The sequence below is a fragment of the Colletes gigas genome, unplaced genomic scaffold, assembly GCF_013123115.1.
Source record: "Colletes gigas isolate AHSC1104 unplaced genomic scaffold, ASM1312311v1 Colletes_gigas_Sc00012, whole genome shotgun sequence".
Classification (NCBI taxonomy): Eukaryota; Metazoa; Arthropoda; class Insecta; order Hymenoptera; family Colletidae; genus Colletes; species Colletes gigas.
Window position 1 is genome coordinate 2,872,058 of NW_025106641.1, and position 23,187 is coordinate 2,895,244.

General features: G+C 32.3%; 5 protein-coding genes across 9 annotated transcripts; 4 read left to right on the forward strand and 1 right to left on the reverse strand.

Annotated features, from left to right (window-relative positions):
• The first annotated feature begins 182 nt into the window (after positions 1 to 182).
• Positions 183 to 3,167, forward strand: LOC122399045 (solute carrier family 35 member G1-like). The gene is made up of 3 exons (XM_043399379.1): positions 183 to 896; positions 1,004 to 1,219; positions 1,290 to 3,167. The coding sequence occupies exons 1-3, from the start codon at positions 579 to 581 to the stop codon at positions 1,770 to 1,772; spliced, it is 1,017 nt and encodes a 338-aa protein (XP_043255314.1). The 5' UTR covers positions 183 to 578; the 3' UTR covers positions 1,773 to 3,167.
• Positions 3,168 to 4,489: 1,322 nt separating this feature from the next.
• Positions 4,490 to 10,185, reverse strand: LOC122399043 (zinc finger protein 616-like). Of its 2 annotated transcripts, XM_043399375.1 has the most exons (8): positions 10,066 to 10,185; positions 8,749 to 9,112; positions 8,234 to 8,677; positions 7,760 to 8,152; positions 7,509 to 7,631; positions 7,154 to 7,390; positions 6,750 to 7,077; positions 4,490 to 6,666 (listed from the first exon to the last, which is right to left on the reverse strand). In XM_043399375.1, exons 2-8 carry the CDS (start codon positions 9,075 to 9,077, stop codon positions 5,338 to 5,340), a joined length of 3,183 nt encoding a protein of 1,060 aa, XP_043255310.1. In that variant the 5' UTR covers positions 9,078 to 9,112; positions 10,066 to 10,185; the 3' UTR covers positions 4,490 to 5,337. The 2 variants fall into 2 exon arrangements, with proteins under 2 accessions (XP_043255310.1, XP_043255309.1); XM_043399374.1 differs by having other exon boundaries at positions 7,760 to 8,677.
• Positions 10,186 to 10,556: 371 nt separating this feature from the next.
• LOC122399044 lies at positions 10,557 to 13,301 on the forward strand. 2 transcript variants are annotated; one of them, XM_043399377.1, is made up of 6 exons: positions 10,557 to 10,807; positions 10,873 to 10,965; positions 11,045 to 11,137; positions 11,217 to 11,297; positions 11,375 to 11,449; positions 11,518 to 13,301. In XM_043399377.1, the coding sequence occupies exons 2-6, from the start codon at positions 10,893 to 10,895 to the stop codon at positions 12,960 to 12,962; spliced, it is 1,767 nt and encodes a 588-aa protein (XP_043255312.1). In that variant the 5' UTR covers positions 10,557 to 10,807; positions 10,873 to 10,892; the 3' UTR covers positions 12,963 to 13,301. The 2 variants fall into 2 exon arrangements, with proteins under 2 accessions (XP_043255312.1, XP_043255311.1); XM_043399376.1 differs by having other exon boundaries at positions 10,557 to 10,793.
• A 224-nt stretch (positions 13,302 to 13,525) lies between these two features.
• On the forward strand, positions 13,526 to 18,646 carry LOC122398725 (ARF GTPase-activating protein GIT2). 3 transcript variants are annotated; one of them, XM_043398854.1, is made up of 13 exons: positions 13,526 to 13,915; positions 14,323 to 14,456; positions 14,550 to 14,662; positions 14,736 to 14,922; positions 15,002 to 15,132; positions 15,219 to 15,408; positions 15,468 to 15,540; positions 15,964 to 16,161; positions 16,233 to 16,402; positions 16,880 to 17,050; positions 17,126 to 17,305; positions 17,396 to 17,626; positions 17,695 to 18,646. In XM_043398854.1, the coding sequence occupies exons 1-13, from the start codon at positions 13,858 to 13,860 to the stop codon at positions 17,890 to 17,892; spliced, it is 2,034 nt and encodes a 677-aa protein (XP_043254789.1). In that variant the 5' UTR covers positions 13,526 to 13,857; the 3' UTR covers positions 17,893 to 18,646. The 3 variants fall into 3 exon arrangements, with proteins under 3 accessions (XP_043254789.1, XP_043254790.1, XP_043254791.1); XM_043398855.1 differs by having other exon boundaries at positions 16,260 to 16,402; XM_043398856.1 differs by lacking the exon at positions 13,526 to 13,915 and having other exon boundaries at positions 14,346 to 14,467.
• A 715-nt stretch (positions 18,647 to 19,361) lies between these two features.
• LOC122398701 (nucleolysin TIAR) lies at positions 19,362 to 23,137 on the forward strand. Its single transcript, XM_043398808.1, has 3 exons — positions 19,362 to 20,360; positions 20,547 to 20,843; positions 20,988 to 23,137. The coding sequence occupies exons 1-3, from the start codon at positions 19,773 to 19,775 to the stop codon at positions 21,276 to 21,278; spliced, it is 1,176 nt and encodes a 391-aa protein (XP_043254743.1). The 5' UTR covers positions 19,362 to 19,772; the 3' UTR covers positions 21,279 to 23,137.
• The last annotated feature ends 50 nt before the right edge of the window (positions 23,138 to 23,187 follow it).

Below are 23,187 nucleotides of genomic sequence, written 5' to 3' on the forward strand. Positions count from 1 at the left end.
ACTAAAGGTTTAAAATTTATAATAAAAAAACGTTATTTTACTAATTTCATTAACGTGATTATGTAAACTATTTTGCGACTAGCTCGCGTACCTTATCTCATTAACTTCGATAATATTTACAAAAACAATTATGTAAAACTATGCCATGCAAACGTATTTTGAAATTATGTGGGTAACATAAAAAAATTCTAATTTTGATTATCTGTATTCATGTATACAATTGTACAAGAATACTACATACGTTAATATCGAATTAGGAAACATAATTTAGGATAAACTAAAGTGATCTATATTTTCATGTCACTTCTATAACAAATGTAGCGTTTCCTATTTAATTTTCGCTTATAGAATCGCCCTATTATAGTTTGCTTTTCATAGTTTTACAATCGGATTGATCATGGCCCGGTCGTTATATTTCTCAAGTCTTTCGACCGTCATTAATCCCTCTGTAAGCTGTTTGTCGTGCAAAGCTGTATGTTAATTTTACCAGACGGCAGACGGTAGACGGTAGACAGTAGTATGCCACCAATATTTCGTTCAGTATAATTGTATTCCATAGCTGTTAAGTTACTCGAACAATGAAGATGAAATTCAGCATCGAATCTACCACTTCTTATAACAGTATACATCCAACATATCGCTATACAGAACAATTTGCCAATAATGCTGAAAGATATCAAGAAGGTACCAAATGGTTTGGTGTATTTTTGGCATTTCTCTCAGGTACATTTTTCACAGTTAGTTCCGCATTAGTTAAAGCAATTCAAAATGTAGACCCTATGATATTACTGGCAATCAGAGCCATTCTGCAAATGCTAGTTATGGCTGGTGTAGCAATTAAGGGTTCCAGAAGTTTATTCGGTCCAAAAGGTCAGAGATTGCTTCTGAACTTTCAGGTACGTTTAATTATAAAATTAGTAATACAAGTGCCTCTTTCACATAATAACAAATGAAAATGATATAGGTAAAAAAAAATAATATTAATAAAGTATTATATCTGCAGGGAATAGTAGGAGGTGCAACCCTGTCGCTACTATATTACAGTTTTCGTAAACTACCCATAGGAGATGCTACAACAATCATATTTAGTTCACCAGTGATAGTTATCGCGTTGTCTTTTATTTTCTTAAAAGAACCATGTGGAATATTACGTGTAATAGTTATGTGCGCGCTATTTGCAGGTGTTGTGTTTGTATCTAAACCACCGTTTTTGTTTCAGGTAAAGAAATAAAGCTCTTAGTACGATCCTTTTAAATTAACAATTTTATAAAACGTATTTGTTTTGTTAGGTACACAGAACTGAACCATACAATGTCATAGGATATGTTTGTGCTATTCTAGCAACCTTCTTCACAGCTCTTAATATAGTTGTTATGAGAAAGTGCTCGGAAATCCATTTTTCAACGATAATCTTCAATTTATCTTGCTGGTCGCTTATCACAGCAGCATTTTTTTTCTTCCTTGTGTCAGAAAACCATGTGCAAAAACTAAGGCTGCCAGTTGATTGGTTCACGTGGGGTAAAATATTGTTAGTAGCAATAACTGGATTGTGTGGTCAAATTTTAGTAACCAGTGCACTAAAAATAGAAGGTGCGGGCAAAGTATCAGTAACTAGATCTTTGGATATCATATTGGCATATGTTGTGCAAGTATACGGTTTTGGAGACCAACCATCGTCAACCAGTATCGTCGGAGCATTCTTAATCATACTTTCTGTTGTATGTATGGGATTTGAGAAAGAAATTTATAATGTTTGTGATTTTATTCCCTAGTCAAAGATACAGTATCTTAAATTATTTATCTGCTCTTAGCATAAACATAGATAATAATAATATACACATTTTTATGAACGGTGAAAACACTGTTATTATACTACTAATATGATTTTTATAATATAATGTTTCAAGACTTTAAATTTACATAGTACAAGATCGTGTTATATGCAACAACCATTCATTTACACAGTATTTTTTATCGCAGTTTGTACCTCGCATAAATTTTCATTCGAGATAAAAACAAATGAGTCAAGTATTGATGAAGCAATTTAACAGAAGTGTCATATAGTATTTATAATAATAATCTACACTTCTTTCAAAATTTCTTGTGGTATAGAAATGACATTTACAGAATTTCGAAATATATGACTGAATGCATATTTACAATTGTACATACATTGTTACAATATGTACTTTAAATTATCCGTGACTTTGTGCGGATGTAAGTAATTGTATCTTTATAATTGCTGACAATTTATTTAAAAAACATACACTACGATTAACAATAAATCACCGTACCATATCCAAGATAATAATATGTACAGTTTTTTTGTTTTTTACTACTTCATCTCTGACAGATATAAACAGTGTCCTATAAATGAGATGCTAATGTAATGCTTATAAGACTATACATATTCTTAGGGCTTAATTTACAACTGAAGTAATACATGTAAGAGTTTTCTTTTCAAACTGTTTAAAATTGTATCATGCAACACAGTATTATATGCTACACTAGTAATTTTTAGTTTACTAATCTTTAAAAAAGAGCCACAGATACTTACATACGATCAATCTTCTTGCAATTCAAAGAAAAGAAAAAATTGTGTACATGTTCTTAGTTTTTTTGTTTCTCTCAAACGTTTTGACTTTCAGATCTATTTGTTTTTAAAATTTTTTGCAGTTATTGCCACCTGCACTAGCTGCTCTATGCGCGCGCGTTATCTAAAGAAATTTTTGAAACTTCTGAAACACGCTTAAATAACATTAAAACTACTTTTAAATGGGAATGTAACTGTATGTAATGCTGGAAAAAAAAAAAAAGTTATGTATACACAATATATCAATTTTTGTATGAACTTTTTGACATCTCGTATGTAAATTTATATTTACATATTTTTTTTACCCAAAACATTGTCCTTTACATTGGTCATATAATTTTTCTATTCTTAAATACTCTTATACCATAATTTTGAAACTATACAAAGTCTGACTAATACCTTGTCATTCTAAGTGTTTTTTTAAATACTTGTTTCAAATAGCATCAATATAATTACAAGTATGACTAAAAGAAATAGTCATTTAATTATGTACATAACATACAAAATATGATGCTGTCCTATGAATGCAACTATCAAACGCATTTCACATTAATCGAATACATTTGTAACAATACTTCTCTTAAAAACTTTTTCTTAATAATAAAATTATCAATTGTTTAGTTCACTTATTGGATTTTTTTTCAACTAATTTCATTTATCTGTGAAAATACAGAAATAAGCAAATAACAGACACTATATGCCGTTCCTAAAGAGACATGAGTAAGAACATCAAATAATAAAATATATATATATATATATATACATATATATATATATATGTATATACATTTTTTCAAAATGCTACGAATAGCATCAGAATTTCCTTTATATTCAAAATATTTCTTGACTACAAAAATAGGGCATAGACTGCTTTTGATTGATTGCCACATATAATGCCATTGAAATATAATTAATCCTCTTTTGAAATACACCATACATATATATACACACATATCACTTTGAAGCTGAGAAAGGTACTATAAGGTACCATGTTGGTTCGTTGCATTAAATGTATTAAACATAAACAAACTATACGAATTATATAAATATATTTAAAAATTATTTTTAAACTGACGTTAGCTCAATCAACTTTTTGAAAATTGTGGTATGAATTTGCAAAATAGAAAGCTGTATTTTCATATAAAAATTTAATTTTTCCAAATGGTAATGTTCTGCATAAAATAGTTTCAAGTAAATTTGAATACCCTTGTATGATTATTTATTTTCATCAAACAAAGATTTAAATGCTATTTGTTGATACTGCTAGAATATTTATATGAAATTATAACAATACAGTGATGTAACATAAGATCTTGAAAGATAAACTTAAATTTTTGAGCCTATTAATCTACAGATTTTGATTAGAGAAACAAAATTACACAATTTCATTTCATCAAAAATAGTACTATTTCATATAATACTAAGATAGTGTACAAAATTAATAAATAACGTTATAAGATGTTACATATTAGAATATTACAGCATTGTCAATGTCTAATGCCAAAATAAATATCATTAGAATGTACATACAGAATGGGTGAATTTGAATTTGTTATATAGTTAAAAATCAGATCTGATTCTATATGACGTTTTAAAGTATAAAGTAAATAATTCCAAACTTCAAAACGTTCAAATTTTAATGATTTCTTCTTCATAAAATTGTACACGTAATATTTCATACAATCTATAATACACAATGCCAAATTTAATTAAATGGTTCTATAACAATTTCATCAGAACCATTCAGATATGTTAATATAAACAAAATATACCATAATAATGAGCATGGTTTTATTACATAATAAATACTAATGAAATAGTAATAATATGCTTCTGTTCTTTAGTGTTACAAAATGTTTGATAGTATGATGGTTAATTTGTGTAAATGTTCCCATGCGATGTGTACAACATATTATAGTTTATTATAGAACCAGAGTTATTTAATTTAGAATAATTTGGCGAATTTCTAAATGCCTCTAACAAATTTAATCTTTCCTTTTACTAATAAAAATTAAACGATTAAGATATTATTTACCAATTATCCTATCTTGACTTTTAAATATTGACGCGTGTACAAAATTAATTTATGAAAAACAATCTGAGGTTCGATAGTAATTCAATGCATTGGTTGTCGCGTATTTAATTACTTAGTAGCTAAAAGCAAATGTACAGGATAAATTTAATTTATATAAATGAGTAATATTATTATAGAACACACTCGTTTTAATATTTAGAATGCTTTAGCATTTTATGTACATAAAGTGCCATTATTTTTTTTTTTTTTTTATAAAAGAGTGGCCTAAGATGTCAATTCTTTCTCGAAGGTAACTGGGCTTCATAAATTGTAAATGTATAAAATATTTGTAACATTACACATTGTGTCATGATTCAATATGAATTTTGAGCCAAATAATATTTTTTTTTTTATTTGGTAAAAACACGAGCAGCGTAAGACGGATAATAACGATATTGTTATTTGAAAACGAGTACATTTGAAAGTTTCTACATAATTTAATGACGCAATAAACTAAGACAGCATCAACTTTTAAAATATATGTTAAACACAAAAACCTAGGACACTTCATAGAGCAACAAGTAGAGGACATTTTGGCATAATAACGTAATGTCAATTCAAAGAAACAGATAAACCTTCATTGACCATATTAAAATATTGCTTGATAAACAAATACTCTTAGAGTAGAACAAATTCGCATACCTTTTTTAATTGCATTGAACAAATTAAATCAAATGTGTATTGGAACATGCACCAATAATTCTGCACGACTGGAAAATACTGCGGAACACATCTCACATGTATATTCTACAGCATCTGGTATTATAGTTTCTGGGACAATATCATCAGGTGCCATAACATTATGAACAGACAATATTCGTTGAGGCGTCGATTCAACTTTTATACTAAGCTTTACATTTCCGGTACCAACGTTTTCGGTATTATTTACGTCGCCCATATCGGGAAGAATATTTTCATCCTCTGCCATAACACTCGCTTCGAATGCAACTTCCAAGTTACTTCCATCTACCGCGTGTTCCATTAATCTTGTAGTGTCTGTATTCTCAGTGTTATTATTATTTTGTATTTGTTCCTGATCCATGTCTATCGGCTCCTGCTTAATTCCATGCTTTTGTTTTTTGATCTTTTTCAAGATACCTGACTTTTTTCTAGGTGTCGGTTCTATCTTTTCATGTTTAATAGCAAGAATATTACCGTTGTTATTTCTGTGATTGTTACTTGGTAATTTTTGCACATTAGGTTCCTGCTTTATATTTGTTAATAGCATCGGTGGGGAAGTCTCGAAAGTCTCGTCTTGCGGTTTCAAGAATGTTGCGGGTGTTGGTTGAAACTTTCCTTCAATATGATAACTGACGTTTTTTGTTCTTGGCCTATTTCGCTCCCCGCCCGGGAATATTCCTAATTTATGTTCATTTGGCATCACTTTGGGAGTCCTCGTTACCATTGTTTTAGTTTTCTGTCCTTTCTTAACTCCATCACTACCGATCTCTACAGGCACTCTTGTTTTTTGCGTGTGAATCATTTTTGGTCTACCAGGTTGACAGGAAGCTTGAGCTTCGTTCTTTTTTTCCTCCTTTTTAAGTTTCTTTTTAGAAAGCTTGGACTTTCCTGGATTTAACTTTGAATTACTAACGATCGAGTTTATATTTTGTAAAGAGCTTTCAAAACTTTTAAGAACATTTTGATATCCTTCTTCGACGTTCGACCGATGCTGCTTATTTTTTCTCCCGAGTTTTCTTTTTGTATTATCATCCGAGTCAGAGCCTCCTTCCATCAAGTCATATTGTTCGCTCATACGCAACATTGTATTGGTTTCATGGGGTTTAAGTTTACGTCTTCTTTTATATTTACGCGGTCCAGTTTGTGGTTGACGTCTTAGCGCAGTATTATCGTCACAGTGTTGCACGATGTGAGCAACTATTTCTTCTGATGTTGCATATGCATCACCGCATACTTTACACAGATACGGAGTAATGCTACCTACGCATTTTGGATCGGGACCTGAATGATGAGCACGTACGTGTTCTCTGAGAACAACCTAAAAAAATAAAAAAGAGCAGGTATTAAACTACAATGTAGTAAAATGAAACACTAAGTTGTGGTTTTACTAAAATATCTTACTCTTTGATTAAAAGCACGTGGACAGATCGCGCATCCATACGGCTTTTCGCCTGTGTGAATACGTTCGTGTTTCCTTAAAGTTCCACCGTCAGCAAATGCTTTCCAACAAAATCTACAACCGTATGGTCTTTCTCCAGTATGAATACGTATATGAATCTGTTGTGAACTGCGACTCCCAAATGTTTTTCCACATTCCCTACATGGAAAAGAACGACCGCCCAAATCTTTATTATGCGAATGACGATGGCTAACAAGAGCTCTACCATCGGGAAATTCTTCTCCGCATTCATCACAGGCTACCATCTTATTACGATGTGACACCATGTGTCTAAAATACAGTGACGTATAATAAGAAAAAAACAAAATTATTTTGAACTAACTGGAAATAAATTTATAATTAATACCTCCGTAATCTAGCTTTGCTGTGAAAACGTTTCCCACATTTTGTACATCCAAAAGTTTTGTCAACATTATGAACCCATGAATGTTTTAATAAACTTCGTTTATCTTTACATGTTTTTCCACAAAGAGTACACGTGTTCGGCGGGGCATCTTCGGCATGATTTTGTCGAACGTGTTCCGCAACTTCGGCATCATCGCGACATCTTTCGCCACATAGTAAGCAACGACGGCTGGGTGATCTGAAGAAAGCATTTAAGTTACTTTTAATCGTATTGTTGTTTATATTAATACTTTTGAATTTCTCAACTTCTTTCTCATTTGGCCACTGTATGTGGTCAAATTTTTTACAAATAATACCTAGCATGAAGTTCGGCATGCGCTAACAATGCTAGAGCCTCTTCAAACCACTCTCCACAAACATTGCAAACATGATGCTGACTCAAACCTTCCACCATATCATCTTCTTGCTTGATATGAATTCTAATGTAACAAATATTAATATATTAACACCACAATGTTATTAATTTTCCTATAAATCAGCAGATAGTCGAAATGAAGTCTAAATTTAATTATTGATCGTGATCTCAATAAATACAAGATCATCTTACTTTTGATGACGTTTAAGTAAATCCAAACGGTGAAAAGGAACACCACAAGTGTTGCAATAGAATTCTCCAAATCTTTCATCGCCAGTATACGTGGCATCATTATCATATTCTTCGGTGTCAGATTGTACAGTACCACCATGTTTGATTCGAACATGTTCCCGTAAACTGTTAACATCCCAAAACATATCACCGCATGATGTGCATTCAAATGGACTGTCACCACCGTGTACACGTGCATGAGACGCTAACGCCTTTTCTCTTGCAAAACCAACACCACAGTATTGACATACATATGGTTTTGTTGGATCAGTTATAGGCCATCGTGGTGCTTGAGTTTCAGTTGACACAGGTGATATTTGTTCGTTCCACCTTGAACTCGATGCATAGTTACCACTGCGCGTAGAATTTCTACTAGTCATTTCTTCTAATAGACGCATATCTTCGTCAACATAATCATAAGATTTATTGACGTACTTGCCCATTTCCATTTTACTGTCCTCGATATTGTGCTTTGGAATAGCAGAATTGTTTTTGCGTTTCCTTGGTGCACTCGATTGGACTTTCTTACGTCTACCTTTGGTAGATTCTTCTTCTTCCTGAGCCAGCGAATCGTCATCGTTTAAATCATCTTCCAGACCATCGCGAGAAGGTGCATATGCATGAATCTTCAAGTGATTCATAAGGTCACATTTTCGAGCATAACGCGATCCACATAAATTGCACCCATGAGGACGATCTGTCTGATGCGCCACCATATGATTCATTAAATTTGCTTTTTTCCTGAATCTTCTGCTACAGAAGTCACATGGATAAGGTCTAGTATTTGTATAAGAATCTTGATCAATCGGTAATGGTATCTCCATGTCATCGTACTCAAGCAAATTGTCATGAGATACTTTTGTATCTGGTATCTCAACCCTTTAAAATACAAACTTAGTCTATTATTGAATTTACCCAATAATTTAAAATATATTTCATTTAAAACCTACCCATCTTCAGGACCAGATCTATCCCAATTATCTGTAATCACTTCTTCCGTAACTTGTATATTTAAGTAGTCGTGTCCTTGGTCTTGTGGCACTATGTAAATAGATTCCATATCGCTGGACTGCGACACCATTAATATCTCTGAGTCTGCTGTAGGAGTAACATCAGGAACAGATTCTACCGTTTCTTCCACCGTAACTTCTTCGCAAGCCCCTATCACCTCTTCCTCCGGTGCACCTAGCTCTGCCTCTAAACCACATATTACTTCTTCGTGAATAACATTCCCCACCTCCTCGACCCATTGTAACGTCAAATCTCCAGTGACATCCATTATATCGTAATACAATTACTTGATCATTGGAATCACTGAAATATAAAAATTATATTTCACTTCTGCCATTATAATTAACGTTATTTCTTATTAAATTCTTTCTTCGCCCAAACAATTGAAGTTCGCACAAAAATTATATTAAACTAACTTACAAACTATATTAAACTGAATTATATGTATAATCTACATATGCAACAGCTACAAATACAAATACATAAAACATTTATTACAAAATATTTAATTAAATTTACACATTTCAATTCAAATAGATACTGTATTGACACATCTATTGATTTCTTTTCCAGAAGACAAAAATTGGTCATTGTTTACAGTTTTTAATTAATAAGATATACAGCAACGTTGCACATTAAAGTAATCCCATTAAATATTTTAACAATGACAAAAGAATAACGCTTGTTTTAAGATTTGTGTTATACGAATGAAAAGTTGGTTTTCAGAAATACACCCATCAATTAATGTAGTAATTTAAATCAATCTATAAAAATATTTTTTTATATTGCTAATGTAAGATACAAAATTCGTATGAATCTCGTTTAGGCAGTGTACGCTTTTAGAATTAAAGATTGCATGTTGACCAGATTCTTTGGCCTTTCTACAAACGTTTCTAATAAACTCTTTTAACAACGATCGTTTAAAATGTTGACATCTCATCTAAGGTTATATTATATAGGTTATGACTTTAGAGGTTATAACAAGCATTTTAGGATAGAAAAACATTTTGCGTAGAGAAGTCAAGCGAAAGAAGTGCCTGATGTATCGTCGATGAAAAACAAAGGGTGGCCGATCAGGTAACAGTATTTTACATATGATCAAAGCAGTAGCCATAGCCTCTTTACGCCAAGCCTTCTTCCATCCAATTATACATTACAAACTATGTCTCATACGGCATTCATCGATGCATGTATAGGAATTTTCTACTTCGATTCAATATTGATGGGAACAGGCTCGATCATGGTAATTTACTTACTGTTAAAATATCTTCTACACAGCTATTAACCTAACCAAAAATACTTTATTGAGATCGAGAACAGCGTCGACCTTCGGTTGTTTTCAATTTGGAGGGGATACGTTTAGAAATAAATTTAACAAAATGGCCGGTAGATGTAACTTCAAGAGATAGCCAACTGTAGATAAGAAAGCTACGCAAATACTTTCATGTGTGTCATAATATCAGTCCGTAGTAAATAACCAATCGCTTAGCATATGTATGCAACGATTTACCGGAATTATCACTCATTAATAGTTCATTTATATTTGTCGCGTACACGTTTAAAGTAACAAATTGAATGCAGGATATACAAGATACAAGTTTACAATCTTTTATTGGTTTATATTATGCAGATGCATTGTAAACGCACCATTCCGAATAACCGAAGCATATATTTATTTGTTGCCTACACTCTACACACTGACATACTTTATGGTTGTAATTCGCTTAACTGCCAAAAGTTTGAATTTTTCTATATGCGTTATGATCAATTGCTTACGATGTATTACGTTTTACGTTTCAATTGTGCATTGCATAAAACATTAACGTGTAAATTGAAAATATTTTGATCTATAAAAAATCGCAACTCATTTTCCTACATAATATCGCTGTCTCACCAAGATAAATCTAAAGCTAAAAACAAACGCAATCAATAAGAATGACAGAAACTTCTACGAAACAGATACAAAATAGTGCACATAAAAAAAGTAACTTCGATAAAGTAATTATTCAATTTGAATCAAGAGAATGTATTAAATATTGATAATAAATTTTTCTATTTCGCAGATTATGAAAAATCTCAACCAATGAGGATTACACAACTACTTAAAGTAGAAGAGAGTTCAAAGAAAACTCAAAAGAATAGTGCACATAAGAAAGGTAACTTTAATAAAATAATTATCCCATTTAAATCAAAAGAATGTGGTAAATATTTATAATAAATTTTTCTATTTCGTAGATTATGAAAAATCTCAACCAATCAGAATTACACAACTGCTTAAAGAAGAAGAAACCTTAAAAAGAACTCAAAAGAATAGTGCACATAAGAAAGGTGACTTTAATAAAATAATTATTCCATTTAAATTAAGAAGGTGTGTTAAATATTGATAATAAATTTTTCTATTTCGTAGATTATGAAAAGTCTCAACCAGTTAGAATTGCGCAACTACTTAAGGAAGAAGAAACCTTAAAAAAAACTCAAAAATATAGTGGTTGGTTTTTCTTTATTTTTACTTTTTAATTTTATATATACATATATGTTTACTTTATATCAATGTACATGTTTCAGAGCGTAAAAAAGCACTGCCTGAAAGATTGGGTCCACTTTCAAGTACAAAGAGTACAGTGAAGGATAAACCTGTTGGTTTGTATACTTTGTTTTTAATATTTTTATTATTTTATTTTATTATTTTTATTATTTATTTTTAATAGGAATTAACAAACAGGATCAATCTTTACGTGTCGAGAAACGTGTACGTAGAAATCTCAATTTTAACGAAATTCCTCACAGCATTCTAGAAAATAATGAAAATAAAAATAAGTCAAATAAATTTATAATCAATGAACCAATTTCTAAAGAAATTCATACTACTTCGAACAAGAAAAGTTTATTGTTACCACCAAATACTATAAAACATAAACATATACAAAAATGTGCTAAAAATGTAGATAAACATTCAAAGAGACAAGAAGTATCTGAAAAAGATGTATCTACTGTTAGGAAAAGTGATGCTCGAATTTATTCTATTATGCGCAAAGAAAATAGGGAATGGGAATTGAACAGCAGCTTGTTGTTAAATAATAAATCGCCTGGCAAAACTTCTGTTAAATTTAAATGCATAAAGACATCTAATGGATGTGAAACTGCCAAAGTTTCAAACTCCTTAGGTCTAAACATTATTGATAAAAGTCGTCCGCAGTGCTCTGAAATTTCAAGCGTAAAGAAATTCTTGCAGTCTTCTCGTTGTACGACTTATCAAGAGATAACGGTAAACAACGAAGATCAGTTATGTATACAAGATAATTTAATTCACGAGGTCTTGATTCCAAACGAAATTAATTCAAAAAATGAAGTATTTGACAAGTCAGAAGATCAAAATTTATGTAATGATCTGCAAGATACAAAGCTAGTGGTGGCTAAAAACGATATTAATGGAAAACCTACTTCGTCCGAAATGATCTATGTAAACAAAAGTGAGCTTATCCATTTAGAATACGAATTGAAAAATTTGCTAAGCACAATGGAAGATAAGATGTCTGAAGTAAAATCGACATTAATGTGCATCACAAAATTGTTATCTGTAAATAATGAACAAGTTATACAACCCAACATTTACATAGAAAAACAAAACTACTCTGAATCAGGGAAAGTACATAATATGATGTTAGGCAAAGAAGTTCAAGGAACAATTTGCCATAAACTGTTGCCACAAGCTAAAGAAAATTTAGGAACACCTATTTCGCATGTTCCACAAGTATATGTAAACAGTGTAAAACGTATAAGTCCAAACAGATCGAATAAAAGTAATAAAGAAAACCACGAGGTCACAATTGAAAGTAATACGCCTGCCGATGGGAACGAAAGTTTCTTAAATTTAGAAGAACAATTAAACATTACATGTGAAAAGTTTGTTCAGGCTCATTGTACTCAACAGAGAACACCTACAGTTACAAGGTATAAGCAAAAACGTTCGCTCAGGGAGTATATGGCTTTAAAGTCGAGTATAGGATTTTTAGAAACTCCGGATGGCAAAGGATTCAAGTCTACGTGTCGAGAAAGCAATATAGATACGTCTATTCTTAATAAGTCATACATTTCAAATAAACTGCTTTTAAATATTCAAAATTTATATTCTGATTCACCAGTATCTGATTAAATGTGATGAAATTAGAAACAGTTAAACAAACGTGTAAATATTAGGGATGTGGCTGGTCGGATAATGGTAAAATAAATCGAAGTATAGAAATTCTTCTTGCCAAAATAGATCGAGAAGTTCTCTACCATTTGTAATTCGATTTTTGTAACGTGCTATTTAAATGTACGCGCGCAGTGGTACTATATGCATTACATTTGCACGTGAGAAACGCCCCCCCCCCTCCCGAAAGTTGAAGTCCGAAATTCAACTTCTTACGTTCATTTTTAAAGTAAAACTTTTAATACGAAGTATTTCTTTGTCCATCGTTTTAACACTGAACCGAGTGAAACCAATTTTAATCAACTGTCACGTTACATAAGGTTTAAATTCGTATGATATGTAAAATTGATATATATGTATTTTTATTTAATAAAAATTAATATAAATTTGTACACGACTTAATTAATAGAATTAAACGAGTACCTATCGTGTTAATAGTTTTTAAAAATTAAAATTACCATTACTATTTGATGCGGCAAATATAAAATTAAGTCATTGTACCAAGTCTTATAATTTTTGACGGTATTAAATAGAAGTGGGATATGCGGAGAATGAAGTAATGTAAAAAGACAACACAGGTTAGTAGTACTTAGACGAAAGTACACCATATGAGTGCGTGTCTTCTAGGATACTTGATCAATGGTACACATCATCTCAAGCTCGCTTGAGATGACTCCTGTCACGGTCGGATTATTAACAAGTATATAATGACATCGACACCGAGGGTTCATGTTTTCCAATTTTGTCTACGACATTCTTGTTCTTAAAACAGACCGTGCAATATGTCGTAATTTGTAAACATTTTATAACTAGTCCGAAAATATCGTGCAACTTAACGAGATAAAAGGTAAAGAGAATGGCTCGACCGAAGCATAGAGTTAACACGGATATATGCGCTGACTGCGGAGCCCTTGGTAAATACGCTCTTCCCTTTTAATTATTTATCCAGTCTATCGTCTCTATTACATTTTCTTAATTGTTTACGATATTGCATAATCAGATGCCGATAAAAAGTAGTTTTTTTTAATTGGTTAAAATAACTGGGCACATCGCATAGAAAAGGTTATGTTAATTAGGTATTTACATTTCTTATGCGTTATCATTATCTATACTTTGTGCGTATTAAATAGTATGCATACAGAAAAGTTAACCATATTGCCTAACCAACGATATAATCGCATAAATTTGAATAAAAGTCTGTATTTTTTCGTGCACTTTATCTATATGTACTATTATTTATTATATCGCTTTAGATCGCTGACACTTTTGTATTTAATTGTCAATATTGGACGGTAATGCATTTTCTAATTATATTTTGTAGAACCGGAATGGGCTTCGTTGAATAGAGCCATTTTATTATGCGACGACTGCTGTGGTATACATCGTAGTCTTGGTCGTCATATATCCAATATAAAATCGCTTCACAAGAGCATCTGGCATACAAATTTACTCAATGTTAGTAAAAAGTAATTAAATAATTAAGTAATATATATTAATATATACCTTGGAATAATAATCTTTACATTTAACGTTGACAATGTTTTCTAGATGGTGCATACATTAAATGATAATGGAGCAAACAGTATTTGGGAACATTCCCTTTTAGATCCTAGTAATTCAAAAATTAGTAGAAGGAAACCACAAGTTAAAGATCCAGTACAGTTAGTATAATACATAGTGTAATATGATAGAGGCAAAATATTTTAATAATCAGTTCATTATTGATTCTTTTAGTCCGGTAAAAGCTGATTTTATTAAGGCAAAACATCAGCATTTAGCATTCATATTACGTCCAAGTAAGGAGGAATGTTGTAGCGAAGAAGAATTAAGTAAGCAGTTACATAGTAGTGTCCGTACAAGTAATTTAGAAACTTCTCTAAGACTGCTTGCACAAGGTGCTAATTCAAATTATTTTTACAAGGTATTTCCGAATAGAATGTTGATGTACAATTTATTAATAGAAATAATAGAAATGCAATGTATAACATATAATTTTACAGGAAAAAGGTACAACACCTTTACATGTAGCTGCTCGTGCTGGACAAGCTTTACAATTAGAGCTTCTGATAGCCAATGGTAGTAATCCCAGCATGATTGATTCAAATGGACAGACACCTGCTGAAATTGCCAAGTACGCAGTAATATGCTTTGTACTATACGTGTACGTACAAGAAAGAAAGTTTTCGTGAATAATAATACAAAATTTTGTTTTTATAGAATGGCAGGGCACATAGAGTTATCCGAGCGTATAATTGAATGCATGTACGAAGTTACGGATAGATTGACATATTACATATGTTCGCGTAAGCCAGATCATGGAATGGACGAACATATAATTATTCCTGAATGTACATTACTATTGGGACAAAGTGACCTATGTTTAGAAGGAAGAAATAGATTGCAGTTGGTACGTACACGAAATTTCATGGAAGTATAAAAGTATAATGTCTGGATATTTTTGTTCAGTTACCAAATCATTTGTTGGAAGAATTAGCAATGGATGTTTATGATGAAGTAGATCGTCGAGAAAACGAAGAAAGTAAGTAGAGCTGTGCTTGACCACCAATGCTCTATAGTAATCGCAATCTTTGTGTAATTGATTTTTACAATAAATGCATGAGTTACTAATTAATTTTTAATAAAAATTTTACTGGTATACATGAACACATAATGTATATGTACATATTTATGAATCTACTTTTTTATGCATTACTCTATTAATATACATGCTTTTTTTATTGCATCGTTTTAAGGAGAGGTAAGTTAAACTACAGTATTCATATTTCTATAACGATTGCTTTAATTTTGCGTTGCACTTCGATAATTTTAAATAATTTTAATAACTTAAAATGAGAATATATTCATAGAAATATAAAGAGTATGATGTTCTTAGCATAAGTATTACATTCTTTAGTAACTTATTTATTATGTTAATAGTTTGAATCTTATGTTCTTTAAATAGTATGGTTTGCAACTGCATCTTTACCAGACAGATGTACAGTGCCTTTTCTACCAGTTAATCCACAATTATCGTCCACAAGAAATCAAGGTAGACAAAAGCTAGCAAGATTTACACCAAAGGAATTCGCTACACTTATTATAGATCTACTCATCGAAGCACGCAGAAGACATATGCTTACGAGTAATGCACCGTTGCAAGGTTCGTTAAAAATTCTACATTGTATTATGTAATAATTTATCTGTTATACCGATACACATATCGACTACTAGATCCAACTGTTTTTACACATCGTAAAGGACAACTGGGAAAATATGGATCACAAATGTCTGACGATGAACCTTTATACGATAGCGTCGCTTCTGATGATGATTCAGCATTAACATCGACAGACAATGCAACGCCTGAATATTCAACGTCACAGTTTAAAATGGATAATGAGGTGAGTATTGAAATACTTTCTCTACGAAATATAAAGAACTTTATAAATACGAAAAATATGATGTAAGATATAATATGTATTAATGGAAAAAAAGATGGATGATAAGTTACTTGTTAGAATAGATCAAATTGTGTGGTAACGTATTAAAGGTACCGACACTTGTAACGAAAAGAAGAATAAGGAATCGGCTAAGTACATGGCTCTTCTGTAGACAGTGCTACTAGGCAAGTGCACAGGTCTGTTAGTGCATGTTGCAGCCATTGCTAGAGTTACATAAATTTAAATATTCTATTTTATTATTAATTATTTGCATTATCTCACCTTTTCACAATTCATACTCTACTAAAATTTGTAACACAGACATGTTAATTACGTGTTTTGTTTTGTAACAATCACATAGCGTGACTTATAATACCTTCCACTTTATTCCCCGTCTAAACGTAAAATCTTATAAATTATATTAAAATACTATTGCAGGAAGCCTTTGCACCATTAGCCAAGGGTCTTCCATCTGTCGTAGAAGTTTTGAAAAAACAATTAACTCTTTCTGAATCTACCGTCAGAGATTTCCGACAGCAGATACATACTTTGCAGAATACTATAGAACAACTTACGCACGAGAATAACGAATTAAAAAAGATCATTCACGTAAGGCCAATAATTTATCGTAACGAGTATATATTTATCTATTACCAATTAAAATTTAATCTAGCAATCCTGTAGGTGAAAGAATCTACTGATAGAGTTATTAATGGTCACGTCGGTGGGGAACAAGAACCGGAGTTGGAACCTGTGCTTGATATAAAAACGTCCCTTAATAGAAGCAATCAACGACCTGCGTCTATGTATGAAACAAGAGAAGGTTTGCGAAAACCCAGTTCATGGTCAACAACAGTTTGTCAGGTATCGATATGGAGGTCTTCTTGTTTATGTCTGTAAGTCTTATAGAGGTAAAGTTCATGTAATACTTGCGTATGTAAATGTAAAATGTAGATAAAACGAGATTCAGAATCGATGTCTCGCGTCAATACACAAAGTTTATGGGAATGCGGTGCACCGAACCTTCCTCCGAGCGAAGAAGTAACTCGAAGAACTGAACAAGTTACAAGGAGAATTCAAGAGTTATGGATGGCTATGCAAGATCCGAAACAAAGAGAAGCATTTGTACCCTGCGCGGAAAGAATTCGTGTCGCTGTTGCCGAGCTCACGGCTATATTTCCTCAAGTAAAACATTTTTTAAATTTATTCTTTTTATACGGATACGCGAAATGTTCAATGACTTTTCTTTATAGAATCCTATCGAAGAAAATATCAGAACTGCTTTGCGACAATTAAATGGTAATACGGGTAGACTTCAAGCAGAATGTTCTGGTCTTCAAAGATGTACCAGCGATGTCGAACATATGGATCGCTGTCTTCAACAAGTACGTTCATGCGCTTATGATATTGCCAAAGCAACGAAGCTACTTGTTACCCAGTTTCAAACGTAATAGATTAAAAGGGAAAGTATTACAATTTAAATAATTTTTTATAATATGTATATAACTTGTACAGGTACTTAAAACAATCGTAATACTCAAAAATCATCACGAACATTCGATAAGTATTCGTTTTTTTTATTACGTTAAAACAATTTGTCTAATATTCTTTTTATTTTGATGTAAATAACGGGAACGTGAAAAAACAACGGGAAACATGACATTTTTCAAGATTCAATACACATATTTATGTAACTTTTAATACTTTGTAAAGACTGAATAGCCACAAACCAATGAATTTTATTAATACGCAATTTAAGTTTACATATCTGGTTTAATAAATGTAACCATTGCTCGTATCGGCTGGTTCGCAATTAAAATGCTAAATATGGCAATTATTGCTTTTGTTGGCGCCATGGGGGAAAGCAATCAGTGCAATATAAAACAAGGTTAATTCCTATAAGGTATCTGCGTTTTAATGCCAATAATAAAATTTATTACAAGCCATAAAATCAAATGATCGTTTACGGCGATTAAATGTACGGCGAAAAAATGTTATCAATAAAAGTATGTTTTTAATAATGACACAAATAGAATAATACAATGTTTGTAGATAATTAATTCCATTGGGAAATTTACGTATATTAATAATCCAGCTTATATTAAAGCATGAGAAACGAGTGAGGTTCGTCGCCAGTAGAAAGAAAGTATTTTTTCTAATAATTAATTAATTAATTAAACGCATAATCATTTTAGCTGTGGTCTACAAGTTAAATTTTCTTGTTATAATGTTGAAGTTAAAAATATATATGTCATTGTATAATAAAGTTCAAATACTACGTCACTGTTAATGTAGATTAAGTTCATTCGTTTACCAGCAAATGTTCGAGCTTCTATATATCTAAAAATTAATATTTCATAATTATATGAAATAAATGTTAACTAAAAAATAGTACTTCAAAATGTACACGAAATCATTCTCCCTTTAATCGTGTATTATTGTTTTCTATTGTCTTTTGATATTTGAAACGTGTATTTATTTGAAGGCGCGTTCCATTTTAAATCCAACGATAAAGTCAGTATATTTAAAATGTTTCTATAATCCCACGGTTGTTTACATAAATGGTTGTGTTTTATCAACTAATTATGTATGTAATGCAATGTATCTACGTAAATTTGTTCAGTTTTACGATACAATTGATTATTAATCTAGAAGCAAAACTACGCGTGAATTTCCTACAATTTGTTACGTTCAGTTTTCAACGAACAAAATTTTTGTCGGTTCGAACGTTTCTAACTGATTTACACTACCAACCACGGGGTATAAAAAGTAATACTAAAATCACATTTTTGTAGTTAGTACGCGTAATTAAAATTCGATGAAAAGCAACCTTGAGGAAATTCTTGTCTAGTGAATTTCATAGGCCAATGATTCACGAGCGTTTTCGCGCTACCTGTTATGAAATCTTCGACGGATGATACAAAAACACGTGTTCTTTTGCATTTAAATCGTGAAAATTTTCAGTTATTCGTGTCGATTTAACGAACGTTAGAGTAGATAGGTAAAGCAGACCCGAAAGCGCACAGAAAAAACATCATTTTGCGTAAGTTAACTAGCGTAATACGAGCATTTACTCGGATGATTGAAGAGAAAGTGGCGAAGCAGCCAAGCGGCCATTTTATGTTAGTATGACGTAGAGGCTGGGTGTAGCTTCGCGTTCAACCGTCCGTGTTCTTTTGGAAAAGGCGAGAAAATCCGAATTCTGATGCTGGGGTCCAGGTAAATGCACGTACCACGCGCTGAACGTGTAAACCGTAAATATAAGCCCGAGGGACGTAAGGATATTAGTTAAATAAGGAAGTACACATAGGGGGTACTGAGAAGAGCGAGCATGAGCGAAGAAAGCAATCCACGAACGCTCTATGTGGGTAATTTAGACGCTTCGGTGTCGGAGGAACTTTTGTGCGCACTTTTCTCGCAAATAGGTGCCGTTAAAGGATGCAAAATAATACGGGAACCGGGAAACGATCCGTATGCTTTCGTCGAATTCACGAATCATCAGTGCGCGGCTACGGCACTAGCCGCCATGAACAAGCGATCTTTCCTGAATAAGGAAATGAAGGTTAACTGGGCAACGAGCCCTGGAAATCAGCCGAAGTTGGACACCAGTAATCATCATCACATATTCGTTGGCGATTTGTCACCAGAGATCGAGACACAAACATTGAAAGAAGCTTTCGCGCCGTTCGGCGAAATTAGCAACTGTAGAATCGTACGCGATCCACAAACTATGAAAAGCAAAGGGTACGCCTTTGTATCTTTCGTGAAAAAGTCTGAAGCTGAAGCAGCGATCGCGGCAATGAACGGTCAGTGGCTTGGATCTAGGAGCATCAGGACAAATTGGTCGACTAGAAAACCACCGCCACCGAGATCTGAGAGGCCACGACATTCGAATAATAGTAAACCTAACTACGAAGAGGTATGAGACAAGTTTCCATCGATTGTTCAAATTGGTTCGATCGTTCTTGTTCCTAGTAAAAAATTTGTAAATGTTTGTTTCTGTTAAATAGATGAATGTAATGTGTAGGAACGTTTGTATGTAATTTTATTAATCGAAACATGCACAAATTACTATGTGTCTATGGTTTTTGTATATCGTTGATAGGTGTATAACCAAAGTAGTCCAACAAATTGCACAGTATATTGTGGAGGTTTCACGAATGGTATTACGGACGATCTGATAACCAAAACATTTTCTCCATTTGGTACCATTCAAGACATAAGAGTATTTAAAGACAAGGGATATGCGTTTATTAAATTTACTACTAAGGAAGCAGCAACACGTGCTATAGAATCAACGCATAATACAGAAATTAATGGTAGCATCGTTAAATGTTTTTGGGGAAAGGAAAATGGAGATCCAAACAGTGTGGGTCCTAATGCAAATCACCAAACTCAACAGGTTATTCAAATATTTTACATGCGTATGCTGTTTTCTTAATTTATTACATTGAATTTTTAAATACTTTGTTTGACGTTAAACTTTGTTTTATGTTTTATATTCCATGAATTCAAAAAGTATTAAGATACATGTTTTGTATGATAGGTTACAGCTGGTGCTGGCCAGTACGCATACGGATATGGTCAGCAAATGAGTTATTGGTATCCGCAAGGATATCCACAAATGCAGGGTCAGTTTTTACAACCTGCTCAGTACTATGGTCAATATTATGGACAACAAGCTCAATATATGAATAGTATGCGAATGCCTGCTCCTGGTGCAGGTACATGGCAACCTGCACAAGCAACCGCCGCACCACCGACTGCGACTGCACCATTGCCACCAGGTCAGCAACCTACCATGGTATACACCATGCCACAATATCCTACGCAATGAAATTGATCATTGGTTGACGTCAACTAATTGTTACATATGATACATTTGCCCCTGGGGCTTTTGCAAAAAACTGTTCTGTCATATACCTATTCCAACAAATTTATTGGTATTTTGACTGCAGCATCATATGTACAAATTTCCCAGTTCTACTTCATCTAGAAGTACTACATTGTAAAGAAAGCTCCTAAATTTGATTGTCCCAACACTGACTGACATTGAATCACTCTTGTTGTGAAGAACTATTCCATCAAAAGTTCAAAGTGATATATATTCATATATATACACGCATACACATAAATATATATTTCCTTTATACGTTTCCCTTGCCAAACAATAGAAACGTATACCATTTTAACAAATGCAAGTTCACTTGCAGTGCTCATTAAAAAAAATTAAAACGCAAATCTATCATAGCAGTCAATCCATCAGTGTGATCGAATAATCTTTCCAAAACGGTTTGTATCCATGGTGTTGAATGAGGTATATTTCTGAACTCAAGGTTTGCAGCCCCTTGACGAGCCCTGCATTCGTTGTGCTGCGTAAGGTGTACGTATGTATGCAACCATTGTGTTGTTATATTTTTAATATTTTTTGCCACAATTACCAATTTTTAGTTTATTTCAAATCATTAATGGACAAAGATAAATGTTCATTTATGGTAAACACGAAGTACGACATTGAACATAGTATAAGATAGAGAGTATAGGTAGACGGCGCCTGTGATGTAGCTAGATTTGAATGCATGCTTTGACGTATGCAGGGCCCTTAACAAAATAAACTATGCGAATCGGTAAATGAGTTATAAACCTTCTACGTGATGTGATATTTATCGTCGGTGGTAAATGTACAAAACTTTCTTACAAAGAATTTTAAAGGGAATATTCTACGAAGTGTGTTTAAAATAAAATGTTTTTATGTTGAATTTGACTTATTTGGACATATTGTGTTACGTACACTTGAGTGACTCCTCTCCATTTGTACAGAGAAATGGTAAACCTTGGTGTAATTATTATAACGTAATTTAAATATAATGGTAATGATAAAAACTTCCACTAAGAGATGGAGTCACTATTGTTCTACATTTTTTTTCATTTGTACATTAAAAGATGATATTATGTTTCTGTAGACATACTATAAAATAACAAGAATTTATTGCTTCATAACTATCAGTATATCGACTGACAATCATCCTTGATATTTAATAATTTGACATTTCAAGTATTGCATGGCACGATACTTACACCTTCGTGTCTTCCAATTAATATGTAGTAGACATTTATTGCACGCTTCTAATAGAATTTCATTCTACAAGTTTCAGTAAAATTAGCTTTAATATTTAACATCCAAAAATTTTACCTCTGTAATTATTTTAAATGATCCGAGTTTCTAAAATATTTATTTAATTTGTTATGACAGTAATAAATTGTGCAGTAATGATAGGAGTAAAGGAATCAAAGTGAATTAGAATAAAGAACTAACCGACACTTCGCTTCACCACCGACGATAAAAAGCTATAAACCTTTCGAAACCAATTTGTATAAAGTCAGTACTGAATGTAATAACAGGGGAAACACAAAGTCGAATATAGCAATGATTAATTGACTGCGATAAGTGATATCGAATGACGGAGAGCCAATTTAAGAGAAAAATCTTGTCTATGGATTAATAATAATCAGTGAACCGATGGAAGACATAAAAAAAATGTTATATAAAGAGTAATTTAGGTACAGCAGGGTGTGAAGCCCTTGAAAATGCTTAGGATAATGTTATCTTATAATAAAAACAAATTGTCCTTTGAATGAAAAAAAAAAAAGGAATAAATATTTAAAATACACAATATTTTGTATTATTTCATAGCCCACGTTATTACAAAATATAAAGTTATGAAATAATATCAAAAGTGGTTTTT